General features: G+C 42.2%; 1 protein-coding gene across 2 annotated transcripts in view; it reads left to right on the top strand.

Annotated features, from left to right (window-relative positions):
- The window catches only part of TTYH3 (tweety family member 3), a 58,702-nt gene extending 42,282 nt beyond the window's left edge, over window positions 1–16,420 (top strand). The window contains exons 12-15 of one of the 2 annotated variants that reach the window (XM_089476871.1): window positions 1,608–1,784; window positions 2,743–2,818; window positions 4,874–4,976; window positions 8,834–8,915. In XM_089476871.1, the coding sequence (XP_089332997.1) occupies window positions 1,608–1,784; window positions 2,743–2,818; window positions 4,874–4,954 (334 nt within the window). In that variant the 3' untranslated portion in view covers window positions 4,955–4,976; window positions 8,834–8,915. Of the gene's footprint in view, window positions 1–1,607; window positions 1,785–2,742; window positions 2,819–4,873; window positions 4,977–8,833 lie in introns of both variants that reach the window. The other variant, XM_089476872.1, reaches the window with a different exon arrangement.
- Window positions 16,421–18,612: the final 2,192 nt, after the last annotated feature.

Consider the following 18,612-nt stretch of genomic DNA (forward strand, 5'->3'; position numbering starts at 1 on the left):
GAGGATAAGGAGTGAGGAGGCAAATGAAACCATGGAGAACTGGCTCAGAGGGAGAAGGAAATACAAATGTGTCCTGTCCCTTGCTATGGGGCTATATTGACTGAATGGCCTCCCTCTTTCCTCCCTTCCTCACTGGCAAGCAGCAGACCTTCCTGGGGCTTGGGAATAGGGAGATTTTAGGTGTCACACAAAAGGTAGTAGAGTAGCATCTTGAGCTCCATCCAAAAAAGGCATATATACCTGCGCAGGTCACTAACAGAATTCCAGGCAATGCCATCTTGATTGTAAATGAAGCAATAGTTTAGATTGTGGCCATGGCTAAAATCCACCCACTGAATGATTCCAAAGAAATTGGCTTGGCCATATCTCCATCCATTTGGATATTGCTGAAGGTTCATACATTTAGAGGGAATGTGACTCCTTTCAGGTCTTCAGCCACAAAATGGACATACAATAGAAATGGCAAGATAGTTTGGGAAGGAGTGGCTAACATGGGTAAAACATCTTCCTGGGATGACCAAGATTGCTACTTATGCATAAAGCCTGAAAAGGGATGCATAAAAAAAACCCCAACCTTTCTGCAGCCATAAAATATTGAACCTATATTGCAGTGTTTTCGTATAAAATGACGGCTGGCCATAAGTCCCTCTGTACAGCAAAAGTTCACTGCCACCTTGTGGCTCTCAGTGCAAATTGTCCAATTACTTGTTTAATCAAATCCTCATGCCCATGGCAGCAAAATCGAATGCTTCTGTCATAATGTTTGTATAATGCCTCCAGCTAGTTTGACATTTTTGTTAGGATTCATGGTTTTCTAGTAACTCAGATCTTGGCTAGTGCTTGCTTTTTCAGGTCATCCCAAAGTATGACTCATGGAATGCAGTGGTTAATCGGCTCTTCCTTCCGGCCCACCATTTTGTTTTCGTTTTGCCTGGCAGCTGCTGTTTGTTCCTGGTTCTTGTTCACAGATCTTGAGAGCCTAGTAAAATGCAAAATAAAGTATATCCTGAAAACATGAACTCTTATCTCCTCTGGAGAAAACTAACTGAATGGCAGTTTTATTTTATGTTTATTTTTTACTTATATGCTCTCATTATTTTTAAAAATAATAAAATTGCTTTAAAAACTTAAAAATAAACTCACAATCCTGTGGTTTGTGAGTGAGTGGCTGCGGTATTTGCATTTAACCACTGCACCCCCAGGGCTTGTGGTGAGTCCCAGGAGCTGAAAATTGTTCCCATAAACCCCAGGGATTGCCCACCCTTGGTGTGAAACATGGCTGTGTATTTATGCCCCCCCACACACCCCTACTGTCTTATTTTAGCCTTTGAGAGTAACTTTATGTGCAGAGTCTGCATTTGTCTCCATGATACAGTTCTGTGTTTACTGGCAGACTCTGGGGGAAGCCCAACTGAGAAGTATGGCAGGCTTAGAAAGCCCAGATGGGAGTTGTGGGAGGTCTGAGTCATTCTGTTCTCTGGAAGGAGGTGGTTCTTGTGGCATGTTATTGCATGTGGAAAAGGAGAAGGCTTAGGAACAGCTCTTTGTCTGCTTTGCTTGCTTAGTGGGCTGCAGAGAGACATTTGATTTCTCCCCCACTTCTGCAGGAGCTCAGATGAAGATGGAGAGGATGAATCTACAGCTCAAGGGAACAGGCAAACACACGACAACTTGTACAGAGTTCACATGCCTAGCCTTTATAGCTGCGGGAGCAGTTATGGCAGCGAGACCAGCATTCCAGCAGCAGCGCATACAGTCAGTAATGCTCCTGTCACAGAGTACATGTGAGTAGTCAGCGCTGGATGCTCAAGCACCCATAGCTTCACTCAGTACCTGGTATTTCCATTTAAAAGGATCTAGCATGCGTAGGAAAGGTATCTTAGACCTTGGGATGCTTCTGTTATTTAGACTAGGCAACACAAGCCTGACTTGATACAGAACAACTTTGCATGTTCGCAGGATGGACATTAAAAAGGCTCTGGTCTGTTGCTCACTGTATCTGAGTGGATTCAGGGAGTTAATCTGCTTTAGAGATAATGAACAGAAATGAATGGAGGCAGCAGTTATGAAAGGAGGACCAAAAGGAAGAAGAAGCTATTGGCAACTACCGCTGTTACCCAGTTTGCCTAATTCACTCCGAAAGTACAGAGGGAGGGAGGGAGAGAGTATAAATGGATATTTGTAGAGCTTAATGGGAAAAGACTTCTTGGTACTTAGAGACTGGAAGCACTTGCCAGCAGCAAATAAACTGCGCGAAGCAGATGCCTAGGAGAGACTTAACTTTTGTGTGTTCAAAGGATTTCTATCTCTGTCAGGAAAGGAATGAAACATCCAGCCCAAGCTGATGCCTATAATATATCAGATGATTCCTTTGCTGAGAGTAAATAGAATAATATATAAGGATTAGAGGTTTTGGTTTGGTTTGGCTTTTTGCAGAGGCTGGAATTTTGGACTGGTGAATGATGTGACTCTTCGATTGCTCTTGGGTGAGAAAAACAATAGATTTCCCTTCCCATCAGCCAATGGCATTGACGTTTCTTCATTATAGAGCCAAGGGGATAATTCAGGATCATGGACTACTCAAACAGAAGTTGCCTGTTAGGGATCTTTTCACATTACTTGTAGTTTAAGAGATTCAAAGATGCACGAATATGTCCACAGTTCTATTTCTCATTTGACGTCATTGTGAGCCGAAAAGAGAACAAATACTTCATATTTTATTTTTCCCTGCTTTCCCTCCAGGAGCCAGAATGCAAACTTCCAGAATCCCCGCTGTGAGAATACGCCTTTGATTGGCCGGGAATCTCCACCTCCCTCTGTAAGTTTTCATTTACTGCTTCGAATGGCTAAAAAATCACCACAGAAATCTGTTTGCAAGACTTGTGCAGTCATTTCCTACGTGCTTCTTCATTAATAAGCATCTTATTTACGTACAAAAAGATAAGCAGCCAAAGGCAGAATCTGCTAAACACACCCATGCAGGCACATGCTGCCTGTCTCCTGGGAAAATATCTAGGTACATTTTTGAAAAAGCAAGTAAAATGCATGTTCAAATATGGGGGCTATGGACAGAAGTCAACCATTTTAGGAGAATTCTGCTAACATAATTCTACTGAGAAACTTGTGGGTAACTTTTTACCAAAGTGGTTGCCATGATCATACTGGAAACTGTTTTAACATTAACACAGAATTCTTCTCCAAAATATACCCAACAAAACATACAGTTCTGTGTTTCTTCTTCTGTTTCAATATTTGTAATTTCCACCCTGTTTTGTATCTGATTACCGGAAGAGGAAAAAGAAAATCTTTCATGGAAGGTCTGGATTGGATTGGAACCTTTTTAGGCTTTTGCTCTGTTTTATTTATGATTTAGTTTCTTTGGTTGCAATCTTATACCAGCCTGCAGTCAACTTTCACACCGGTGAGTTGATAGTATGCTTTAATCCCCAACAGGAATATTGAATAAAATAAAGCCAACTTTCTAACCACAACAACCCCCCACACACTTTTTTAAAGCAAAGGTGCTGTCAAAATACTTGATACAACCTTGTGGAAGTGCCTTTAGCCTTCCTTGAAAGCAAACATATAATGTGCTTTAAGAAAAGCGGTGAGAATTTTTGTGTGTAAGAAAATGGTGTCAATCTGCACTATCAGCCCTTGGTCAGAACTATATGTATCGCCTATGTTCCTGGGCTTTTGGATTTCAGAGCTTTTTTTTCCAGCCAAGATGATGGCTTTTCGAGGAAATGCAGATGCATCTTCAGCCGTATCATTGGAAATCATTACTGGGAGTTCTGATGGGAGGAGTATGATGGTGTTGGGATTAGTAAATCTCTTACTACATATGCTTTACATCCTTAGTGACATCATAGTTACTTGCAGAGTAGACTTTGCTCATTGGGCAACTTCTTGTAAGTGACATAGACAAGTGTACATCAAAAGTATGCCTGCGTATGTCTCTTGGTATTCGCTTCCTTCCTCCTCAACAACCAAAGCCCTTCCTCAAGGACTCACCATTTCATTCTGATATCCCGTTCCACAGCTCTTCAGTGCCTGTGGAGAGTGGGGAGGCATCTGGCTATGTCCCCATAGCTAAACACACACCAATGCCATCATCTGCTGGGATATCCAGAGGGCCCCAATAGATGATATCATTGGTCTGCATCTAGCTATGAAGGCATAGCCAAGTGCTTGTCAGATACCCTTCCTGACTCTTAGCCAGCCAATTAATAACCATGAATGGCTCCCTAGCCACTATATGGTGAATCCAAGGGAAGAGTTTGACAGGAGGAATGTAACCTAGTTGTACCTGCAGAACCATTACACAGCACTCTGCAATACAGGTTGTCAGCCATACAGTAAAGCTGTCTTGTATTGCTAAGTTTTATCTACTGTACATATGAGTGGCAGGGGCAACCAGCAGATAAACACTTTGTCCAGAGAAATCAAGTGCTCTCCTATGGCTATATAAGACCCAGATGGCTGTGAGTTATGAGCAAGGCTTGAATTTTCAGGCTTTACTCAGTTCACCCAGTAAGAGATCTCTAAGTACAAGGTGCCCTAGCTGAATTGAGAGATGGTGCACATCCAGTAGCCATACTTTGCATCTCAGCTTCTGTTGTGGAAACCAAGGCAAAGCATCTCCTAGAACAGGAATTGTCTACTTCATTGTTTGTCTATTCTTTTTTCGTCCCTTTGGTCATTCCTTCCCTCCTTTCCTTCCCTTCCTTGCTCCAAGGTCTACTCCCGTAGGATGGTAGTGCCCTCCCTATCATTGGCATACGCACCACAGCGTTTCACTTGCTTGCACTGTGTTTTTCATGCACGTTGAGGCTGCACTCTCTCTTTTTCTCTCTTTCCTGCATCATCACAGTTGTATTTGGCTGCCATGGACAGTAGCAGCCATATGAGCTGGCAGTTTAAGCCCTCGGACAGTGCTCGGACGTACTGGTAACAGCGCCCGCAAAATCGAACAGGTACTGAAATAAGGTCCTTCTCGCTGAACTCCTCCCACCCACCCCCTGCCATCCCTGCACTTATTTTCCCAGGCCAGTGCCGCAGTCTTCACATTCCTTCTTCCTGCACTTCCCACCTCCATCCCTTTCCTGCCCAGGGTTTCTGCTAGCTTACCCTGCCCTGGTGCTTAGTAATGGAGCAACATCAGCATCTTTCCTCGGCAAAGCTTCCTGTGGTCATCATGGCAGTAGGAGTCATACCTATCCAAAGATGAACAGAGTAACAGTCTCCTCTCTTTACTTGAGTCTCAGGTTTCGATGCTGACAGATTCCTGAAACGGAAGAGTTTCCCCTTGAGGACAGTTGAATTCCAACACAGAATATTATTTAGCACACTTCCGTGCACCAAAGCTCTTACAAAACACCTTTTTGCCTTCCTTTTGAATTTCAGTGAGTCTTTTCCACTTGATATCACAGTCAGTACAATGAAACACACACATACTATGCCCTAGCCCTAGCATAAAAGGGCGTGCCAAAGCGTCTCCTAAACAGTCTTGAACCCAGAGCATTTCAGTGTTGGTCATCTTCTTTTGAAGTAACCTCCTAGTATACAGTCTTTCCCCTTTTTGTAAATATTTGCAAATAGGGTTTCAAAGGAAGAACACTACCCAAGTTCTAGTTTGAAAACTATCCTGTCCCTTGGCTTGAAGAAACTGGTGGTAGAATTCTTCATTTTATTCTAGCAGGATTATCCCCACTCCCCAATAAGCTTCCAGTGTACAGTGTAGCCTGCACATCCCTAGTATCTCTCTATTCATCAGAATGGCAGTTGTAGCCATGCACTACTTCCATCCTTTTACAATGCTGAATGACATTCATCCCTCAAAAACCAGCTTCTGGTTAATGCCAAGGGAAGGGGCTATAGGGGTATCTGAATGGTAAGAATACCAGTATTGTACACCAAAGCTATGCTTTGCTTGCTGAAGGTCCCAAATTCAGTCTCTGGCATCTCCAGTTATGGCTAAGAAGTAATCCTTCCACAACTCTGGAGTGCTGCTTCTACTTCATTTAGACAGCGCTGTAGACAGACTTTGCATCATGCAATCTCCTGTGTTCTTGAGGAGATTTGGATGTCGCATGACTGGAAAAGGCCTCTGTCTGGGAACTCAGGTAGCCAGCAGCATTAACTGGTAGATGGATCGGTGGTTGAACCAAGTGTCAAAAAGCTTCAGTGTTCATGGTGTGTGAGCTCAAGGACTTGGACATGCCAAGGAGGGTCATGTATAAGTCTAAATCCCAATACTAGATACTTGTGCATAATGTAACCCAGTGCAGTTTTCCTTTCAAAAACAAACCAGCCAGCCAACCTACACCTTTGTCTGTAGGGACAAATTGGAAGAATGCCTTCATTGAGGGAAAGGAAAGTTCTTTATCTTTCTCCAGTTTGGGCTGGCTGGCTTGGATGGTCCACCAGCTACATCCTGTTCCTAGGCCTGTTTGTACACATCCAACCTGTTACACCTCCATGTCACCCATTCCTGCTGGGGCTTTTTTGCTGCCGTCCTGTGCTGGCTTCCATTCACCAGTGTCACTTGCCTGGTCTACATTCTCGTTGCTTCCTTCTCATTGTCTTGCTCTGCTTTGGCATATGCTTGTGGGTCTCTTGAGATGTTGACTGGAACGTCAGAAAAAACAGCCTTGTCCTGGTGCAGTCCATGAAGCGCATGAGTGGAGGTGTGTGTATGTCATTTAATGCATGTTGCTTGTATTCTCCAGAATGCCACTGCATTTTCCTCTCTTGTAAGCAGTTTTGCTTTGGCCTTATTTGGACAACCAGGTCTTGGTTCCGCATTTCCTTACTCTCATAGACGTTAACACTGTTGGTCGTTATTGTTTTAATAATCTATATTACAAAAATTTGTATTTCAGGCAATTTGTTTTTCTGGAATAAAACTCTGAAATAGCCCAAAATACAGTTTCTTGTCAGGGGAAGGGAAGTAAATAGTGGTTTTAGATCTTACTTGGAGGAGGGGGGTCTTTAATGAAATTAGAGCACTGCCTATTGGGTTTTCCATGAAAAAGTAGCTTTGCCTGATGTTTAAAAACAGAGATGCTACTTTGGATTACCACAATAAAGAGGGATACAAGATCCCAAGCGATAGGAATGGAGATCTGTGATCACCCAAAAGGCTAAATCAGACTAAATTACTAAGTAAAACAAAAAAAGTCAAAGAGGAAATTTAAAGAAGTATATACCTTTTGATATGCATGCTTAGTAAATCAACCTGGTTGTAGTTTTGTTGTTATTGCAGTTATTGATCAGTATTAAGGGCGTATAACCAGTGAGATGGGCTGTTGTAAACACATTTTAGGTCAGGTATCTTCTAGTACATCTATGGTTTGTTCTGTTGGATAGATATCATAATTTCGTATTAAACATCAAACCAGACATCACATGTAAAAGTCCACGATCATCATAATCCTGTGTGGTTTATGGCAGTCGCAAGACATTAAAGCTACCAGCTTAATATTTCAAAAGTGTAGTTCAGATGAGTAACAGAATACCTTCCTTAGTATTACTATTAAATCATGCACATGAGAGCAGATTGGTAATATATGATCCTTAATAATCTATGAAAACCTTTGATGCAAAATGGTTTGTTTGATAATGGTGTCCCTTCCTCCTTTGCCCAAACACAGTCTTTTTATTTCAGCAATAAAGAGAGGTATAACTAAATGTGCGTTGGAGTACATTGATACAGTTTTCCCCCCTCAGGATGAAACGAAAGGCCTGACGTTATACGCCTTGATATGGTTCCTATGTCGATTGTAACAACGTGTTTTTTTCATTGTGGAATCGTCTACATTTCGTATTCTTAACAGTATTTTGCTTTTGTATGTGGTTCTTGCAAGAATGTCAAAGACTGGTTGCAATAGATTACAAGTCATAGCTTTCTTTATGGGACTTCTGATTTCTTGACAAATGCCTGAAATAAATAAATAAAAAAGAAGCGCATAAGCAGCATTTCATTAAGATGAACATATTTTGTTGCATTAGATGACAAAGCAGGGCTGTTTTACATCCAGTTCACCTTTCTTGCCTTGCAGCACTGACTACTCGCTTTGTGTCCCAGCATGGAAGTAAATAAGGTGTGGGTGGGTTTCAGTGGTTCTCTCCTGTATAGCCTACGCTTTCCAACACATACTTTCTGTCTGGATCCTTCACGATGCTGTTGCTGATAATGTGAATGTTTTTTCCCCACTCAACCCTTCCTTTGCCTGATTGAAAGAGGAAATCTGGTGAGCCAGAACTCTCCACTTGTAAGTTGGGTATACCTGCGATCTTTTTCTTTTCACTACTTAGGCAGAGAGCACTTGGATTGGGTTCTACAGATACTTTGTGATGTTGTTATGTCATGCAGGATCTATCTACGCCAACAACTTATTTTTAGTTTAATCCAGTTTAACTGTCATGGCTTTCCCCCAAATAATTCCAAGAATTATAGTTTCCCATATTAGGGAATTCTAGATGCCTCCTGTTTCTCCTCCCCCTTGTAGTTCCTGAGGCGAAGCCAATGACACTTGAACTGATTTCAGATAAGCTCTTTGGATAGGATTGCTGCAGTTACGGAAAGCCTTGGAAACCTACTACCAGCCCCTTTTCTTCAACTTGGGAACTTCCTTCATTGTTGCCTCTGTAAACCTTTGATTAAGGTTTCCTAAAAGATCCTAAACTATAAGTAACTGCAAATCTTGAGTGCAAGAGTGTGTGTTAAGCAATCCCTCAATTTTACAGTCTTCTCACCATGAGCTCCAGATTAATAGTCTTCTTTCTTTGTGTGCTTTCTCTTTCTCTTTTTCTTTTTATCTTTCTCCAGTACACCTCCAGCATGAGAGCCAAATACCTCGCCACCAACCAGCCTCGGCCGGACTCGGGCAGCGTGCATTAAAAACTCGAACGTGTTTAAGCGAAACAAAACAAAAATGGAAGAAAATGTGCCAACTGCTGCCATCCTGCAATGTCCTCGCAGATCAGCCCTGCTTTCCCTGCCCTGAATCCAGCTCAGTTGTTTTTCCAGCTTCTCTTCCCCTCTGGCCTGGTACACGTCTGCTTGGGGCCACCCTTGATGGAAGCTTACTACAGATCATCTCTGCTTACTTGCACCTGTGTATGTGTGGAGAAAGAGAGAGAGAAACGAATACGCATGCATGCACACACATGCAAGAGATTCACCCGTTCTTCTGTGTTGCCCCATTGTGTATGGAACCGGCTCTTGTGGACAGCTAGTCAGGAAATTGCAATCTGTTTCTTCTCTACTCCTTGGGGTTCTCTTTCCAATCCATAGAGGATAAAAATGACCTGGTGAGTCACTCACACGGAAGTGCTGTGGATATTGCTAATCTAAGGAAGCCATCTTTAATGCGCACACTGTCATGAAGCTCAAAATGCTCCTGACTGTTTCTGCACCTCTCTCCTTTCTGTGCTACTCTTGAAAAGTCTTTTTGCCAGCCTTGGTAAATTTCCTACCTGGAATCTGGGAAGCCATTTGTTCCTTCCATTTGAGAATGTGAAGGCCTGTTGATCCAATCTTCCTCTTCTGTAGCTATTGGATACCTCCAATACAACATTACTTCTTTCTTTTTGCACCTGGGTCTAAACTCCTGGGGAGAATGCGAAGGCTTCCTGTACCAGCTACTCTACATGTTTGTGTGTGTATGAACCAACCAAACACACACATCCGCTGGTTGCACTATACCTGCCTTTTGTACTATACTAGCCAAGCTGTCAGCAGACATCCTTTGAGATACAGTCTTGAAACTAGAGCCAGCAATTTTTTTTCTGGTGCCAAGATATTTTGTGGGGTGGCGAGAGAGAGAGAGAACTTTTAGGGTGTGGAGATAACCTCAGAGGTTATCTGCTTTTGCATGAGTTAAACCAGCATCAGGACCAAACAAGATTGCCAGTGGAAAGGGGGTCAATAGCAAATGCTTTCCTTCCTTCCTGGCACAGTAAACTTTCAGCTGCTGCTTCTTCCAAGTGCTGGTAGTACAAGGTCTTGGAAGTGTTACCTTTAGACATAATTCCCTAGGAGCTTCCACAGGATATCTGAAGATTTCTGCTGCTCCCTTTTCCCAAAACCAGAAAGCCGAACAAAGGTAAAATACTGTGATGTCAGGACTGGGCAGAGGAGATTCCTTTCCTTGGGCCCATCAGGCTGAATCCCTTGTCTTAATTGCACAAACCACATGCAGCTATATTCCAGTTGCCTCTTAGTGAGCTGTGTGTGGATAGCAAAGACCAATGGCAGGCTGGTGGAGATCAGGATTAATGCGTGCCTGCACAAGTCCCACAACTTCACTGAAGGTGCTCTACTTGCTAAGAATCATCAAGGGGGACCATGGCACCCCACATGGGAACATTTCATTTCTGCTGTTTTGGATTCCCTATGTATCTGATCCTAAAGAAAGTGGCTAAAGGAAACACAGAGTAAAAGCTTTCCAGTGTTAGTTAGAGTAGTATGTCCCCTCTCTAGTGTCTCAGTCTTTATTGAGAGAACTAGGCAGATCTCGATTCAGTTCACGTTGCAGGTGTTGTTTTTACATTGAGTGGTGCAGCTAGCATTTTTCTCTTTGATCCAGACAGTATTGCAGAACTCCACAAACTATATGTCCATCTTCCTTTAGCTCAAGGGTTCCCAAACTTTGGTCCTCCAGGTATTTTGGACTACAGCTCCCAGTAGTCCCAGTCAGCTTGGCCAACATTCAGGCATTATGGGAACTGAAGTCCAAAAAATCTGGAAGACCAGAGTTTGGAGACCACTGCTTTAGCTTTTTAGCTGAATGAAGGGCTACCAAGATTCTTTTTTTGCACATCAGAGGGGAAGACTAACCTTCTCCTTAGATAAGTTGCTTCCTCTGGTAGGTGCAGAGGTGACTTTACAGGCTACGGTTTACAGATAAAATGGAGGATGAATAGAAAGGCCTGAGACCCTTGGATGTGGCCTTGGTGGGAGGACAGAATAAAACTCTTGTGATACTCTCAAAGAGCAGCTGCTCAGGTTTACATGTATATGGACAGCACAGTAGTCTTTAAATATACCTTTTGGTCTATAGATTAAGGCATTATAGTATCCAGTTCTGTTAAGAAGGAAGACAGAAAAGTTAAAATGGGGTATAATTCTTCGTATGAACACATGCGTCCAACCTATTAAGGGAGAACTGTCTATCCAGTTCCCAAAATGGCCCAGCATCCCCTTTTTGGGGTATGAGCCACACATTCCTGAATTACAAAACAGTTTTTCTTAGTACACAATTACCTAGGGGCCATAGTTAGTCCTGGCTCTGAAAGGCATCTATGCTATACTTGTTTCTTTGTGCTTCACATTTTGAGGTATACACTTAAAAAGATAACGTTAGGTATGCACCTAAGCCACCTGAACTTCATCAAAAGACCAGCAAATTATAGAGGGGAAGTAGACCTAAAGTTCTTGGTAGTATAAGTGGTTGTTTTTAAATGCAAGGCAACAAGGTCTTTCACTAGTGCTATAGAGAGTAGTAGTGTATCAAATGCTCCAGTAAATACTGATTCTAAAGAAGGGGACCAATCATTAAAGTACAGTAACCACTATAGAAATTACCTTCCTTCTAAGAAGTAGTTACCACTTACACTGTGAAGAGGAAACTCCAACTGAGATCATGAACTGAAGATCTATATAGTGTTTTCGAATGGATTTCTAGAAGGGAACCATGTGGAGAAAATCCAAGGCAAGTTGGAAGGTATACTACATGGATTGTGTCTGGGGACATTGAACTTGAAGTGGCTTTTCAGCTTACGCAGAGGGAAGACGTCACAGCACCCAATTCTTTCATTGCATGTAATGCAGAACCTCTGTATAGTTTAATCAACACAAGCAAGACTCAACCTGGTTTATGATGAAACCGTTACAAAAAATATCTTCATCCGGATTTTTGAGTGACACCAACAGCACATGGGTATCTCCTGGGGCTAGTCTGAGTGCATCTGCTTGAGAAACAGTGATACATGTGTGGTCCTTTGCAGGAGCTGGAGGAGAAGCGCACACAACTATGGCCTGCAAGTGAGGTGACTTTGTGTGAGCTCTTGTACAAGGCCAAAGCATCTGTGGTTGCAGCAGGTTTGTGGAACAGGGTTCTCAGGAGTTGCTGTCATCTTTTGACCCCAGAGCCAGCTTGAAACAACTGACTGGCAGGGTTTATCTTTTAGCCAGCTCTGGTGCCTATCAGGGCTCTGACGCATTTTTTTTGGTATAGCAAATGAAACCTGCAAAAGACGTTTATTTTTCTCTTTCCTGATTTGTATGAGTTTTTATGTGATGAAATAATCTCAATGCCATATTGCTTGGAATGTGTCCCGACTGACTTCCTCAGCGACTCTTGGATCGTTTCGAAACCTTCGTCGTAACTTCGACTTACTATGAAGTTCCTGAAAATCTGGAGGAAAAAGTGACTGATGTCAAAGTATTGCCTATCCCGAAATCCGAATGGGATGGCGGTACGTTGGAATGGGAAACTGGAGTGGTAAAGACTCTTCCTTTTTCTTTCTTCCCCCTCCCCTGGTTTGAGCACATATGTGGCCATTTGCTTGTCTGGTTTGTTTAGTTGATTTTCTGTAACATCATCACAGCACTTTTTTAAAAATTAAGGAAACAAAATTGTGAACCAAGAACCGTGTCAAGCACACAAACATCTCCACAATGTGAAATGTATATAGCATGTTGGATTCTTTTGGAGTCCAGTGTTCAAGACTGCATTGTAATCGTTTAAAGAAACAAAAACAAAACAAGGAAATTGAATCAAGACTTGGCTGTGAATTTATTTTTGTGTGTGTGCTGTCTTAGAAATAAGTGTAGTATTTGTATCCTGTGTGTAATATTAGCTGACTCCACTTTTAAGTTCAATTCTGGTTGATGTGTTTGGTTTTTTTTAAGGGTTCATGGTAAGAACTTGGCATTCATTCATGTATCCAAACTTGAGGTCTTCAAGCAGAGGCTGGATGGCCATCTGTCGGGGATGCTTTGATTGTGATTTCCTGCATGGCAGGGGGTTGGACTGGATGGCCCCTGTGGTCTCTTCCAACTCTATGATTCTATGATTGAGGAGTTAGATCCTCCGCTACTGTCCCCTGACCCATGGCTAAACAAATATAATTTGGTGCCTCAGGTATGGCTAGTTTAGCAGCGATGGAAAGAGTCTGGTGTGGTAGTTCAGATTTCTGTAGTGAAGGTTACATTAAGGACAGGACAAGTGCGTTATGGAAATGTTAAGGAAAAGATTTTCAACAATACATGATCTTGTGCCGCTAGGAATTTCTGCTTAGCGTTAGAGACATCACATAGATTGTGAGCAACATGACTTGATAAGCCTTTGGGGCTTTGGGGGCTTGGTCGGCAGAGGAGATGTTGGTGGGCTTCACTTTGTGGTCGGCTTTAGTTTGCCTTGAGATGCTTGTGGCTGAACACATTTTACAAATCATATGTAGCCCTTCCTATTTCTTGCTCCTCTGCTTGTGAACATCTCTTGTATTATCACCCTGTGTAAATTGAGACAAGTGAGAAGAACAGGTCCTATCTTCTGGGTTGATCAACGTCCCAATAGTTGACCAGATCAAGAATGGATTAAGCAGTGATAAATTCTGTAGCTACTGCACCCCAATAAAATGGCAGAATGAAGAAAAAGAGAAAAAAGTGAGCAAAGACAAAGAGAAAGGGAGTTAGTTTAGTGTACTTTTTGGACATTAACATGGCATGGAGGATGCCAAGGTATGGCTCTGTATCCATCAGGACACAGCTTGCAACTATAGTGGCACAGTTAACTTTATGTAAAATGTTTATTGCCAGCAAGGTGTCAGGTGTCTATCAATGTAGGCAAGCTTGCATGACAGATGATCAGCACTTGCGCAAAAGACATATTTTGGAAGCTATTTCAGATGCAACCTAATTTAGATTTATGCTAGTTTTTTGTCTTCTCTTTCTTTCCCTTCCCTCTCGGACTTTGTTTTCGGGGATCAAATTGAGTTCTGCTCACCTGTCCCACAGATTTGCCACTTTCCTTGAACTGGGAGGCATCAAGGGAATGAGCCCTTGCTATTCTGGTGCTAGTCTCTCCTTTAAAGTGATGAATGAGATTCCATTGCCCTCCCAAGATACAAGCATTTGCCCCGTATGTTTTTAGCCTTCTCAGTCTGTGGTTCAGATTTATCCTCCTTCCAAATGCTGTACTGTATTCCTGTTGGATCAGTTGGTCCTCAGGTCACCTCTACTGCCAACCCTTTCTTAACCCAATATATTTTCCATTTCTATTAACTCCTGTCTCATCCTATAAGCAAATTTTTTGGTCAAGATTCAAAAAAAGACATCTCTTTTTGATGTGTTTTTGAGGAATGGTTGCCTGTGTCTCATAAGGCATGTGGAATTGATGTTCAAGAGGGGAGTCTCTATACAAGAACTCTTAGGCCCCTCTAGAATAGCTCTTTAGATCCTAGCCTCTGTGTGTTTAGTTGGTGTTGACAGATAGCTGCAAAGTGGCTAACACTATCTGCACCTAGATAGTTATAGTAGTTTGACAACAAGGTTAACAGCCATGGGTCTGTGTTGTCAATTCTTGGGGTATTTTGTTGAAAGTAATTAGACTTTTCTGCTAGGGAACTTCAGCATGCTCCTATGAACTAGAACTCTCTAGCAAAGCCGAGAGCCCAGGATTCTATCAAGTATCAAACTGCTATATAATTCCTTAATGCAGATATGCCTGAAGTTTGATCCTTAAGATGCTGTTGGGTGCCTTCGAGGTGACTCTGATTTACGGTGATCCTCTCATGGGATTTTCTTGGCAAGATTAAGCAGAGGTTTGCCACTGCCTTCCCTTTAAGCTGAGAGAGCATGACTTGACCACAGTCACCCAGTGGGTTTTCATGGGTGACCAGGGATTTGAACCCTAGTCTCTTGGAGTCCTAGTCCAATGCTCAAAACTGATAAACCACACTGGCTCTGATCCTTTAGATGATAGTTGGGGAGGGGAAACCAGAAACTCAATGTAAGGATGTAGAAAACCCACCAGTTCGCATAACATTTAACGTGTGTGCGGTTACTCAAATGTTTAGCATTGTAGGAGTAGGCAAGTTGGTGAGACTGTTAAAATGGGAGCTGGAATCTCCTTGATTTTTGTTTTGCTTTGTTTTTAATTCTTGACTTACCCCTCTTTGCTATATGAATTTGGGGATGGGATTATGGTTAAGTGAGACCACTTCACCTCACTCTTTTTCATCCCCCCCCCCCCCGGGAACTGGGCCACTCTTCTCTCACTCATCCATGTGAAGCTTTACTTTCGGCATCCTGCATAGAAAGGTGTGCAAGGTGCGTATTTATTTATAATGGGGAAAACGGAGCCCTTCCGTCTGTGGAGCGTTTGGGGCCAAACAAAAATATTAGACTAGTTTCATTATGGCTATAACTCGGGCAGCTATGAGCATTGCTAAGTCTTGCTCTTGACTTTAAACGTAAAGCAGAATTAACCTGCTCTTATCGGAATTATTTTCGGTGCTTTGTGTATCCAATGACACTTTCCTCCTCTCTATGCAAATGTTGGTTTATCTGTTTTGTACCCTTCTCCAACAGTTCTCATTTGAGACTCTCTCCTGCAAGGGCTCCATCTTTAAAGAGTGCTTACATCCCCGGCAGTAATATTGCCGCTTTTATCGTGCCGCTCCGCAACCTCGGCATCGGATCTTCAGATCTGCTTCGGGATCTGACAACCTCTTAACTGGGATCTTGCCACCTGTGCTTTTCATGGACAGGCTGCATTTGCAGGTAATGCCACATAATCTGCATCTTGGTTTACCTGATGATCTCTTCCACCGGTCTGCTATGAAAAGACACATGAGCAGGGCATTTGGCAACCCCAGTGGTAACGCTCATCCTAGATCCTCTTCCTAGCAAGAGTAAACTTGGTAATTTCCTGTGGATTTAATTCTCTCCGTCCGTATTTCCCCTCTTTTAACAGTCATGTATACAAAAGGGTACCAAAAGTGATTCAACTGGCCTTTTCCTTTATTTCCCCCAATTTGGTTTTATTTCGAACCACAATATTTGTATATCATACATATATATATATATATATATATATATATATAATTTTAAAGCCTTTGGACATAATGAGTTCCTTTGGAGTGTTCTGCACTCACCCCAAATGTTTCGAAATTTTGTGGGGGTTGAAACTGAGGAGTGAGCCCATTTTTGTTTGTATCCTTTGACTTTTGGTTTGATTCAATTGTACTGTAGCTATTTTTTTACTGGTTTGTGGGTTTTATTTTATTTTTATTTTTAATTCTCTCTTCTGCAAATAACTAAAATGAAAACGTTCTAAATGTAATTCCTGTCGTTTCTATTCAGCTTGGGTTTTAATGTTTTAAAATAAACGACTTTGAAAAGGCATAGCACCGGACTGTTTGGTTGTTTTCTTTAAAGAAAAAGAAAGAACGGTCAAAGTAAAGTGTTCCTTATAACTTATTGTTGCATTTAAACTTGTAGAACATGTACGCATCTGTGTGTGTTGCTATTGTTGCCTTCATCATTACTGTTTATGTTTTTACATTTATAAGAATCCAGGACACCTAACAGCCTACATGGGGGGAAAATCACACTTTTGTTCTTAGTTACTAGCCATCAAGTCAGCTTTGATTTATGGCGACAGTAAGAGCTGTTCAACAGTGGAAGTCACTCCCTTGGAAAGTAGTGGAGTCTCCTTTGGAGGCTTTTAAATAGAGACTGGATGGCCATCTCTTGGGGTTGCATTAGTTGTGAGTTCCTGCATATCAGAATGAAGTTGAACTAGTCTGGATGGAATATCCTCCAACTCTATGATTCTCTTTGCTTTACAAAGTGCCACTAGGCGGCACCATCAACCTGTACATATAATCCTTGCAAAACCTTGCACAACCTCTAGTCAAATCCAGTGTATTAAACCCAGTTCCATAGCCTATGACAGTCCCCAAGGGGAAATGCTCTGTATTGTTCCATTTTAATAAAACAGTAAGAGCAGTTTTGACCATTTAGAACAGCTGGAAGGGAAGCCCTGACCAGGCAAAACATTCGTTAAGACAGATTTATTGAGTTCAGAGGGAAGCTTTTAACCGATGCCTGGTTTACACATTCATCAGAAACGAACTTCAACATCCTCCTCTCTATGCAAAAACCTTATTGCAAGTAGATTATTAACAGTGCAAGGAATGAGTTGGACTCGAACCTTCCTTCCTCTCATTCTGCTGCCTATGCAAGTAATGCCTTAGTTTGTACTCAGGAGACAAGGACAAATGCTCAAAAATGTCATCGCAGGGTTGTATCTAATTGTTTTGTTTGCAGTCCAGTGAGCTAGTTTTGTCCTTTTAAAGGCAGCGGCCACATGTACACATGAGCATAAAACATGTACAAGATCAAGTATGTGGTAACTGCAAACCCTTACACCACTATGGTTTCTCCAAAAACACAGGCTTAGGCACCAGCGGAAGAGAAGAAGGAAAGTGCATTGTGGGTGCATAGCTAGAAAAACGTACTATAGAATGGTCAGAACACAAATGCATACGTTTTTGAAATAGCTTATTAATAAGAAACAAGCAAATTTAACACATGAAGACTTATCTTACAGCAGCATCTGATGAAACAAACCTGGATATTACCAGACCTTTAGAGATCGGCATCCTGTTAATGCCATACAATACACCAAGGCAAATTATTCACCATAACACAACAGACATATTCTGCAGCCAGTAGAGGAAGCGGAGCTGTGTGCATTATGAGATTGTGCATTGCATATTGCAGTTGCACTTGTGCACTGGCACATGGTCCTTGATATGCATTTCAGAGTGTTGCAGTTCTGCACAGGGGTTGTATAGTTCTGGCACATTGCATCTCCACATGTGGATATTTACGGTGAGGAGTTGTTGGATTGCAGCCACTGTTACGTAGCTCAACAACTTCCTGCGGCCTCGCAAGGATGGAGACATATTGGGTTGCAAAGGAAGCGTGTTTGTTGAGAAGAAAATGGATGTTAAATTTCCTGGACTTTGAAAATCTCCCAGTTGCCACATGGCCAGAAGGAGAAGGTGCCAGCCTGCAAGATAAAGAAGATTTATGACTAACATCTTCATTCCCCCCCCCGCCTCCTCTTGTGCATTGTGGTTGGCCAAGAAAGGTATCACAGTTTGGTGGATTTTGGACTGGATTTGCTAAATGGCCAACAATGACTACCCCTGGAAACTTCCACGTTGAGAAGTCAGAATCAAAGGGCTCTTTTCTTCCTTTCATACGATGCAAACAGCAAAAGAGACATTGGCAGAGCTCTTCGCTCTCATGAAGTTCACCTCCTGCTCACAAAATCAAGAGGAAGGAAAAAAAGGTATCTAAAGGAAGCACTCTACCCAAACGCTTTGTGATTTAAAACAAAATCAAGCCCTTTGTACATCTCAGCTCCTGTGAACAGAGCTTCTGAAAACCAGAATATGGCCCTGCCCTTTTAAAAGGAGATCCTGTTTGGTATACTGTGGTGTCTGACTTTGTGGAGGGAGAGAGTTTCTTTGGGGGTTTTTTGCAGTCCAGTTTAAGGGAATAATGCTACTATCTTGGGTTGT

Source organism: Sceloporus occidentalis, unplaced genomic scaffold (genome assembly GCF_023333645.1).
Source record: "Sceloporus occidentalis isolate IW3139 unplaced genomic scaffold, rSceOcc1.0.p SCAF_10, whole genome shotgun sequence".
NCBI lineage: Eukaryota > Metazoa > Chordata > Lepidosauria > Squamata > Phrynosomatidae > Sceloporus > Sceloporus occidentalis.